The 12,032-nt window shown below is 32.5% G+C and overlaps 1 protein-coding gene across 1 annotated transcript in view; it reads right to left on the bottom strand.

Annotated features, from left to right (window-relative positions):
- Positions 1–12,032, bottom strand: part of LOC143072980 (uncharacterized) — a 56,268-nt gene that overhangs the window by 28,082 nt on the left and 16,154 nt on the right. The window contains exon 5 of the mRNA XM_076248179.1: positions 10,435–10,547. Coding sequence (XP_076104294.1) covers positions 10,435–10,547 — 113 coding nt within the window. The remainder of the gene's footprint in view (positions 1–10,434; positions 10,548–12,032) is intronic.

The following is a 12,032-nucleotide window of genomic DNA, read 5'->3' as shown; positions in this document are numbered from 1 at the left end:
GTCAGCTTTTGCATAAAATATTGTGACTTAATATCTTCATATTCTAATAAGATTTATGTCCCTTTTTAATGCATTTTGACTTAGAGAGGTCATTTTTGTTCTGACTGTAAGCAGTCATTTCTACCACTTTGTTATCAATCTCCATAAAATATAGTGATTACTAGTTTCGAATCAAAGAGTTTAAAAAGTGGGGCTCATCATACCTTCTTCTTCCAGAATCTTAACATAATATATCTATCTCATCAAATTCAATCATTTCCAAATACAAACAAAAACCAAAGCAGAAAAAATGGATCATACAATTTTCTGTCAATATCAAAAGATTTACAAAATACAATATTGGATACATTAACTAGTACCATGACAATACTTCAAATCTTCCAAGGAAAAAATAAGGGATCTATTCTCATCCACTTTTAGCTAAATTTATCAAGAGCAAAACATTTATTATTTTAATATTTCATTGAGGTAAATACTGTTGTGCAAACTGACTCAAACAAGTCACACTATGTTCTGACTTCAAAGAGTCAGTCAAAACTAAACTTATTTCAACCTTTAAGTCTAGTACTGTCATATTGATTTAAAAATGTATGAGAAAGCCAGATATGGGACAGAGAAAATATTAAGGTCCCCTAAAGTCACAATGAGGACAAAAAAAAAAAATATTTGGTATATTCAATATTTAAATGCATTTTCTTTTAAACAGGTTAAATCATGTTTTGACTTAAAACAGGCAGCCCAAAACTAAATTTATTGAAATTTTTAGAGTGGGGCACTGACATATGATATTAAATGAAAGTATGGGAACGTCAGACATAAGAAATATATGTAAGATCCCCTAAAATAAATAACCATTTGACTTAATTGTTTCTAAACATTTATCAAATAAATTCACAAATGGCAGATTCAGAAGCAGGGCTTAAAGGAAGTACACCTAGCTTTGATTGGAAAATTTGTTCTGCAATCTGACTTGAACAGGTCAAATGGGCATGTTCGGACAAATTATTTAAATTTTTTTATTATATTTCTGTATTTTCATGACTTTTTTTCTGTTAAATTAACATTTGGAACTTTCGGTTTTAAAAAACATTATTTTAAAAACCATTTGACTGAATTGTTTCTTAAAAAAAATTATGAATTAATTAACTCAACAGTAGCAGATTTTGATATGGAGAGGCTTAAAGGAAGAAGACCTAGTTTTGATTGGATTTAATTTTCTCTGTAAACTGACTTTAACAGGTCAAATCATGTTCTGACTTCAAAGAGTCAGTCCCAACTAAACTTATTTCAACTTTTAAGTCTAGTTTTTTTCATATTGATTTAAAAATGTACGGAAAAGCCAGATAAAAGACAGAGGAAATCAGGTCCCCATACGGCACAATAATGAGGACTATAAAAAAGTTTATTTTGCATATTCAATATATTTAAATGTATTTTGTTTTAAACCGGTCAAATTATGTTCTGACTTCAAAGAGTCAGTCAAAAACTTCAATTTAGCTAATTATTACAACTTTTTAGTCTATATAATATATTATTTTAAACCATTTGACTGAATTGTTTCTAATAAACCTATCAATTAATTAACTCAACAGTAGCAGATTCAGATAAAAGGGAAAAAGGGGGGGGGGGCTTAGAAGAAGAAGACCTAGTTTTGATTGGATTTAATTTTCTCTGTAAACTGACTTTAACAGGTCAAATCATGTTCTGACTTCAAAGAGTCAGTCAAAACTAAACTTATTTCAACTTTTAAGTCTAGGATTTTCATATTGATTTTAAAATGTATGGGAAACCAGATAAAAGACTGATGAAATAAGGTCCCCTTAAGTCACAATAATGAGGACTATACAAAAATGTATTTGGTATATTTTATATTCAAATGTATTTTGTTAACAAATTTCATCAAATTAATATCTTAAAAATTTATTCTATTTCCGTATTTTCATGACTTTTTTTCTGTTAAGTTAACAAATAGAACATTTGGTTGTAAAAAACATTATTCTAAAAACCATTTGACTGAATTGTTTCTTAATTTTTTTTTAACTCAACAGTAGCAGATTCAAATAAGGGAAAAAGGGGGGGGGGCTAAGATGAAGAAACATAGTTTGATTGGATTTTTTTTTCTGTAAACTGACTTTAACAGGTCAAATCACGTTCTGACTTCAAAGAGTCTGTCAAAACTAAACTTATTTCAACTTTTAAGTCCAGGATTTTCATATTGATTTAAAATGTATGGAACATTTTTATTTGATATATTCAATATTCAAATGCATTTTGTTTTTTAAAGATTTTCATCAAATTATCTAAAAAAAAAAAAAAATATTGTATTATTTCTGTATTTTCATGACTTTTCTTTTCTGTTAAGTTAACACATGGAACTTAATTGTGGTTGCAAAAAAAAATTATATTTTAATAACCATTTGACTGAATTGTTTCTAAAAAAAAATCAGTAATTAATTAACTCAACAGTAGCAGATTGATATTTAGTGGGGAGGGGGATTAGAGGAAGAACACCCAACTTTGATTGGACATTTTTTTCCTGTCAACTGACTTTAACAGGTCAAATAGTGTTCTGACTTCAAAAAGTCAGTCCCATCTAAACTTATTTCAACTTTTAAGTCTAGTTTCTTCTTATTGATTTAAAAATGTACGGAAAAGCCAAATAAAAGACAGTGGAAATAAGGTCCCCATACAGCGCAATTATGAGGACTATAAACTAGAGGCTCTAAAGAGCCTGTGTCGCTCACCTTGGTCTAGGTGAATATTAAAGGAAGCAGATGGATTCATGACAAAATTGTGTTTTGGTGATGGTGATGTGTTTGTACATCTTACTTTACTGAACATTCTTGCTGCTTAAAATTATCTCTATCTATAATGAACTTGGCCCATTAGTTTCAGTGGAAAATGTTAGTAAAAATTTACAAATTTTATGAAAATTGTTAAAAATTGACTATAAAGAACAATAACTCCTAAGGGGGTCAATTGACCATTTCGGTCATGTTGACTTATTTGTAAATCTTACTTTGCTGAACATTATTGTTGTTTACAGTTTATTTCTATCAATAATAATATTCAAGATAATGACCAAAAACAGCAAAATTTCCTTAAAACTAACAATTCAGGGTCAGCAACCCAACAACGGGTTGTCCGATTCATCTAAAAATTTCAGAGCAGATAAATGTTGACCTGATAAACAATTTTACCCCTGTCAGATTTGCTCTAAATGCTTTGGGTTTTGAGTTATAAGCCAAAAACTGCATTTTACCCCATGTTCTATTTTTAGCCATGGCGGCCATTTTGTTTGGATGGCCGGGTCACCGGACACATTTTTCAAACTACTAACCCAAAAGATGATTGTGGCCAAGTTTGGATTAATTTGGCCAAGTAGTTTCAGAGGAGAAGATTTTTGTAAAAGATTAGTAAGATTTACGAAAAATGGTTAAAAATTGACTATAAAGGGCAATAACTCCTAAAGGGGTCAACTGACCATTTTGCTCATGTTGACTTATTTGTAAATCTTACTTTGCTGAACATTATTGGTGTTTATAGTTTATCTCTATCTATAATAATATTCAAGATAATAACCAAAAACATCAAAATTTCCTTAAAATTACTAATTCAGGGCCAGCAACCCCACAACGGGTTGTCCAATTCATCTGAAAATTTCAGGGCAGATAGATCTTGAACTGATAAACAATTTTACCTCTGTCAGATTTGCTCTAAATGCTTTGGGTTTTGAGTTATAAGCCAAAAACTGCATTTTACCCCATGTTCTATTTTTAGCCATGGCGGCCATCTTGTTTGGATGGCCGGGTCACCGGACACATTTTTCAAACTACTAACCCTAAAGATGATTGTGGCCAAGTTTGGATTAATTTGGCCCCGTAGTTTCAGAGGAGAAGATTTTTGTAAAATATTACTAAGATTTACGAAAAATGGTTAAAAATTGACTATAAAGGGCAATAACTCCTAAAGGGGTCAACTGACCATTTCAGTCATGTTGACTTATTTGTAAATCTTACTTTGCTGAACATTATTGCTGTTTACTGTTTATCTCTATCTATAATAATATTCAAGATAATAACCAAAAACAGCAAAATTTCCTTAAAATTACTAATTCAGGGGCAGTAACCCAACAACGGGTTATCCGATTCATCTGAAAATTTCAGGGCAGATAGATCTTCACCTGTTTAACAATTCTACCCCATGTCAGATTTGCTCTAAATGCTTTGGTTTTTGAGTTATGAGCCAAAAACTGCATTTTACCCCTATGTTCTATTTTTAGCCATGGCGGCCATATTGGATGGTTGGCCGGGTCACCGGACACATTTTTTAAACTAGATACCCCAATGATGATTGTGGCCAAGTTTGGTTTAATTTGGCCCAGTAGTTTCAGAGAAGAAGATTTTTGTAAAAGTTAACGACGACGACGGACGACGACGGACGACGACGGACGACGGACGCCAAGTGATGAGAAAAGCTCACTTGGCCTTTTAGGCCAGGTGAGCTAAAAAGTTTATTTTGCATATTGATTATTCAATATTTAAATGTATTTTGTTTTAAACTGGTCAAATTATGTTCTGACTTCAAAGAGTCAGTCAAAAACTTCACTTTAACTTATTATTACAACTGTTAAGTCCGACATTGTCATAAATATATGCATTTAAGAACGTATGGGAAAATCAGATAAAAGACACCCAATAATAAAGTCACAATAATGAGAACTAATATTTTATATTCAAATATATTTTGTTTACAAATTTCATCAAATCATCTTTAAATTTTATTATATTTCTGTATTTTCATGACCTTTCTTTTCTGTTAAGTTAACACATGGAACTTTTGGTTGTAAAATATATTATTTTATACCATTTGACTGAATTGTTTCTAATAAACTTATCAATTAATTAACTCAACAGTAGCAGATTCAGATAAAAGGGAAAAAGGAGGGGGGGGGGGGGCTTAGAAGAAGAAGACCTAGTTTTGATTGGATTTAATTTTCTCTGTAAACTGACTTTAACAGGTCAAATCATGTTCTGACTTCAGAGAGTCAGTCAGAACTAAACTTATGTCGACTTTTAAGTCTAGGATTTTCATATTGATTTTAAAATGTATGACAAACCAGATAAAAGACTGATGAAATATGGTCCCCTCAAGTCACAATATTGAGGACTATAAAAAAAAATGTATTTGGTATATTTTATATTCAAATGTATTTTTTTTAACAAATTTCATCAAATTTATATCTTAAAAATTTATTTTATTTCTGTATTTTCATGACTTTTTTTTCTGTAAAGTTAACATATAGAACTTTTGGTTGTAAAAAATCATTATTCTAAAAACCATTTGACTGAATTGTTTCTTAAAAAAAATTAATTATCCCAACAGTAGCAGAGTCAGATAACGAGAAAAAAGGGGGGGGGGCTAAAATGAAGAAACCTAGTTTGATCGGATTTTTTTTCTGTAAACTGACTTAAACAGGTCAAATCATGTTCTGTTAAAAAAATGTTGAGGAGAAAATACTATGAAAATCAGACTAAGTTTGGTGACTTTGTTGTCCTTCAAGAAGTGGTACATATAAATACATAATATTTTCACTACAACTATCTATTGGGTGTTTTTTAAATAGATTTTTTAGCAACATTTATAACTTTGTAATTTATGTTCAATTGTACACTTGTTATTCTTAATATATATTTTTTTGGGAACAAAATCTTGTCAGGGTTTCTTATGGTACTAGCATGACAGGGGTATGGGGGCCGCCGATTGAGGCCCTCAAGAGAGGGGGTTTGCCCCCCCCCCCCCCCCCTGTCGATTTTTTTCTCAGTAAAATGGCTAAAAAAGACCCATTTTCCTTCGATTTCCTTTAAGAAACGACAGTATTGCTTGAACCTGGACGCAATTTATATGCAAAAAACCTTTCTTTGACCTATAATTATTAACATTAAATAATTTTTTTCTCAATATGTCTAAAAATCACCTGTTTTCCTTCGATTAAGAAACATCAGTATTGCTGGATCCTGGAAACAATATTTATGCATACAATTGTTATCCGTTTTATAGATATTTTTGTTAGAAATCAAACTGGTAAGTTAAAAAAACCAAATAAAGATATTTTTGTTAGAAATCAAACTAGTAAGTTAAAAAACATATAAAGATATTTCTGTTAGAAATGAAACTGGTAAGTTAAAAAAACATATAAAGCAAGATCATAGAACGCAAGATATTTTTTTTTTTATCGAGGACCTTGAATTTCAATATTATTGAAAGCTGAACAGACATGTATATAACTACAACCAGGGACTTTCTATATATATATACTATTCAGCTGGTAACGAATTTCCGATATCATAAAAGATTCACAATAAAAAAGGAACTTACTGTGCTTAATTGAGCCCCTAAATAAATGTGAATTATTATTATATTATTATAGTTGAGTTTTATTCAAAATTGTCGAAAGCAAAGTCTCATATGTGTTCTCGTACGAATACTGAATAACAGCCGGACGACCACACGAATAAAAAATTAAAAACAATACTGAAACGGTTCACTTTCGATCAAAAATCCGCAAAATGACAGATATATCACATATCATGATAACACTGTTAAAACTGTAAACTTGTGTTGTTTATGATATTAATTCAATTTCTTCGTGTACATATTGTCAATATTTCATTTTATTACTTCAAAAAAAAAATTGGTATAGAAAATTCAGGGGAGGCAGTTGCCTCCCCTGCCTCATAGGTAGTTACGGCCCTGACATTAAAAACAAGTCATTATCTTCAGATCATTCTGAGTCTTTCTGGCCTTATTAAATTAAAGTCAGAACATTCAGACTTTCATAAGTCAGAACATTCAGACTTTCATAAGTCAGAACATTCTGACTTTCATAAGTCAGAACATTCAGACTTTTATAAGTCAGAACATACTGACTTCCAATGTTCTTCTCACTTCTGTAGAAACAAAGACTATCTATATTTCAAATAAAAGGTTAATGCTTTATGTGGCTAAGCATCTGGGGTAAGAATTATAGATGTGTAACTTCATAGGAAAACATATATGCCATATAATTAGGGATTGACCCTGTACATGTATGTCATTCAAATCTTCTTGAAATGACGAACAGGAATATTATATGGTTTAGGGGTGGTGATCCAGACCATTTCAAAAAGGGGGATGGGGATGACCCCCATGGACTTTCCCTTTATTTCATTTGATTTGTTGTATTGTCCCATATAATAATATATAGGCTTAAGGGGTGGGGATCTCAACCGTTTACATGTTTTCAAACATGAGGGGGTGGGGTGACCCCAAGGGACTTTATCTTTATTTCATTTGATTTGTCTTGTTGTCCCTTACACTAATATATATGGTTCAGGGGTGGGGATCTTGACCATTTACATGTTTTCACACTGTAGGGGTGAACCCCCCCCCCCCCCCCCCCAAGGGACTTCCCCTATATAACATTCGGTTTGTTTTATTTTCCCATACAAGAATATATATAGTTTAGGGGTGGGGATCTCGACCGTTTACAAAATATAAGAACATTCGCAAATGGCAGGGGAGGGGGTAAACCCAGAGACTAGCCCGGTATATTTCATTCAAATCAATTTGACATTATAAAAAGGAATATATATGGCTGTTTACAGGTGGGGATCTCGACAATTTTCAAGATATAAGATCATTCTCAAATGACAAGGGGTGGGGCGACCCATAGAGACTAGCTTGGTATATTTCATTATACTTTAGAGAGAAAAAATTGAGTTAAGGGGGCAGGGATCTCGACTGTTCAACATTGTCAAATGACAGGGATAGGGTGATCACTGGAGCCTTACCCTACATTTCATTTGATTTGTTTTTAATATCATATTCCATGTTCATAATTGAAAAACCCGTTTTGTGAATCTCTTTATAGATCCTTTATAATGTTCTCAAGTTAAAATCATTTTTAAAATAAAAATTAAAAAATATTTCGGTTCTTTTAGTTAAACCCTCCCTTCCCTTTTCCTTTATTAAAATTATTCCGATTTCATTTCATTTTCATTAATATCAATATTCAAAAGATCGTTTTTCTCATTGGGAGAAACGAAAAAACAAATATATTTATAAGCCGCAAACTCGGAAAGGTTAAAAAGTCAATTCATGATTGAGTTTAAAAATAGAACAAGAGGCTGTCACAACGACAGCAAACCGGATTTATTTACATTTATTTGTGTCCTGGCAATATCACAAGAACCATTACTGATGAATGGTGAAAGTGAAAATCATCAATATCAAATTTGACCTCCATTTTGTCATCAGTATCAACATTTTGAAATAATAATATTTGAAAAGTTTAGATTGAATGGTTCATGAGTAAATGCAACAACGTAAATGGAAACGCCATTTTACGATCTTTCAAGAACCATAACTCCTGATCAGTAAAAGTCAAAATCGTCATTATTGAACTTGACCTCCATTTTGTCATCAGTAACAGCATATTAAAATTTCGGAAAGCTTTGGTAGAACAGTTCATGCATAAATGCACGGACACGACTGGAAACTCCATTTTTCAATCTTTCAAGAACCATAACTCCTGAACGGTAAAAGTCAAAATCGTCATTATTGAACTTGACCTCCATTCTGTCATCAGTAACAACATATTAAAATTTGGGAAGCTTTGGTAGAACAGTTCATGAGTAAATGCACGGACATGACTGAAAACTCCATTTTTCAATCTTTCAAGAACCATAACTCCTGAACGGTAAAAGTCAAAATCGCCATTAATGAACTTGACCTCCGTATAGTTGTCAGTAATAACATATTAAAATTTTAAAAGCTTTGGTTGAACGGTTCATGAGTTAATGCACGGACAACATTTGAATGCCTTTCAAGAACCATAACTCCTGAACGGTAAAAGTCAAAATCACCATTATTGAACTTGACCTTCGTATAGTTGTCAGTAATAACATATTAAAATTTTAAAAGCTTTGGTTGAACGGTTCATGAGTTAATGCACGGACAACATTTGATTGCCGCCCGCCCGCCCGCCCGCCCGCCCGCCCGGCCGCCCGACCGCCCGGCCGCCCGCCGTACATCCCCAAATCAATAACCGACATTTTTGTCACAAAAATCCGGTTAAAAATCACGTGATGATGTTCAGCTCGAAGCAATAATTTTACTTTTAAAATTGCACTGACTGGTTATTAATGTTAATACTGTTTAAGACAACACGAGTTGTCTCCCGAAAATAACAGTTCATTATCATAACAACATTTTCTGACCTGAACAAGTCAGAATTGTCAGACACCAGGTCATCTCAAAGGCCACGCGTCCGTATTTACAGGTCACGCGCCTTCATGAAACAGCAAAAAAATCACTTGCAAAGACCTTCTTCACACGCAAAAAATATTAAAATGGCCATGAAAATACGGAGGTAATATGTATTACCTTCTGAAAATGACCACATTGACCTAGATTTTCAATAAAAAAACGTAAATAATCACTATATTTTCAATAACTTCTCGTTCGAGAAACTCCCAAAACAACGTCTCTCAAACACGTGATCTCTCGCAAAAAACCACGTGATCGTATGTGTCTTAGATCGGCGGCAAATTCAAAATATCTTCTGGTTTGACGGACTCGATGGAAAACTACGCAAAACAAAAATTGACCCGTACAGGTCAGAATGTCAAAACATTTTCTGACTTGAAGAAGTCATTTTATTCTGACTTGTTTATGTCAGAGCTCTGACTGTTGAAGGTACATTGGTCACAGTTTGAAGTCCAAACAAATATTAAATTACAAAGCAAACATCTTTAAAATTAAAGAGAATTCAATGTTAAAAATGTAAAACAAAAATGCCAGTTTGTTTTTTGAATGAACAGTTACTACCGTATATATATAAAATGGCAAAAAATCATGCTTGGAATACATTGAAAGCATCATATTACCACCACAAGAAAAATATTTGGACTTAAAATGAAACATTAAACCAGAGGCTCTCAAAGTGCCTGTGTCACTCATCTATATCTAATGTTATTTTTGGAAATCATGTAAAATAAGGTTTAAATCAAAAGACACATTTTTAATCAAGATACCCTATTGGAAATTGTGGCTAAGTGTAATTCTTTTTGACCCAGAAGACTAAGTTGATTATTGTAAAAGTGACGATGATGACAACAATGAGCCAGGTGAGCTAAAAACTGATTATGGTAGTATCACTGAAAATAAACAAGATGACAAACTCCAAACTGATCAACAACAAAACGCTGGTGCACTTCACAAAACATTTTTTCATACAGTTTAAGACCTAAATTTCAAAATGTTGGCATAGGTTGAATGAAACGAAATGGCATATGTAAAATTTATTTCAATCTATAAAAACCTAATTCTAAGGAACCTTGCATTCAGCATAAAATATGTTTAAGACATATCATGCTCTTTGGTTGTACTTACCTCCACAAATTGATTCAAATTGTTTTATCATCATATCTGCATTTGTAACACTTTGGGAGTCCGGACATTGAGACCTTCCATTTTCTACACAAGTCTTATATTGAGTCGCTGCCCTGTGATGACATTAAAAAGAAGACTATTGATAAGCAGAATAAACTTACTTATTCAAGATTCAGCCCTTCAAGGGCACTTTTCAGTAAATAAGTGTGACTTTTATATAAGGCTTTAACTAAAACAGAAAATTTTAACATAACATTGAGTACAAAATCATGTAATTATTTAACTGTCTATATAATCTCTTCATTTGTCATGTGTATAAGTAGTCAGACACACATTTGTCATGTGTATAAGTAGTCAGACACACATTTGTCATGTGTAAAAGAAGTCAGGCACACATTTGTCATGTGTATAAGTAGTCAGACACACATTTGTCATGTGTAAAAGAAGTCAGGCACACATTTGTCATGTGTATAAGTAGTCAGGCACACATTTGTCATGTGTATAAGTAGTCAGACACACATTTGTCATGTGTAAAAGAAGTCAGGCACACATTTGTCATGTGTATAAGTAGTCAGACACACATTTGTCATGTGTATAAGTAGTCAGGCACACATTTGCCATGTGTATAAGTAGTCAGACACACATTTGTCATGTGTATAAGTAGTCAGACACACATTTGTCATGTGTATAAGTAGTCACACACATTTGTCATGTGTATAAGTAGTCAGACACACATTTGTCATGTGTATAAGTAGTCAGACACACATTTGTCATGTGTAAAAGAAGTCAGGCACACATTTGTCATGTGTATAAGTAGTCAGACACACATTTGTCATGTGTATAAGTAGTCAGACACACATTTGTCATGTGTATAAGTAGTCAGACACACATTTGTCATGTGTATAAGTAGTCAGACACACATTTGTCGTGTATATAAGTAGTCAGACACATATTTGTCATGTGTATAAGTACTCAGACACACATTTGTCATGTGTATAAGTAGTCAGACACACATTTGTCATGTGTATAAGTAGTCAGATACATCTGTCATGTGTATAAGTAGTCAGACACACATTTGTCATGGGTATTAGTAGTCAGACACATTTGTCATGTGTATAAATAGTCAGACACACATTTGTCATGTGTATAAGTAGTCAGACACATGTGTATAAGTAGTCAGACACACATTTGTCATGTGTATAAGTAGTCAGACACACATTTTGTAATATCAGTACATACTTACAGTTATGCATTGCAGAAGCCCTTCAGTAGTAGTATCTAATTTGTTTGGTCCCCTACTTTTATGATTTTATTTTGTCCCATATAGATGTCTTTTGGTTATTATTAACTTGGAGTTGCTCTTTCATTGCAATTCACTTATTGACATAAGCACAACTTTTCATTTTAATCGATCTATATAATAAGACTGTAACCTTATCACTATTTTGTGCATTTTTCCTTTGATCTTATTTTGTGATAATTTTTCATATCATGCTACTGGCTTGAGATGGAAAATTATCGCTAGAAACTAAGGAGGCACGTGGCGCTGCTAATGAAATTGACATGAAATTGACAACGTTGTCATAGGTAAAATAGCG

Source organism: Mytilus galloprovincialis, chromosome 4, assembly GCF_965363235.1.
Source record: "Mytilus galloprovincialis chromosome 4, xbMytGall1.hap1.1, whole genome shotgun sequence".
Taxonomy (NCBI): domain Eukaryota; kingdom Metazoa; phylum Mollusca; class Bivalvia; order Mytilida; family Mytilidae; genus Mytilus; species Mytilus galloprovincialis.
Note: the sequence above shows the minus strand (reverse complement) of the source record. Positions and strands in the feature narration are given on the sequence as shown.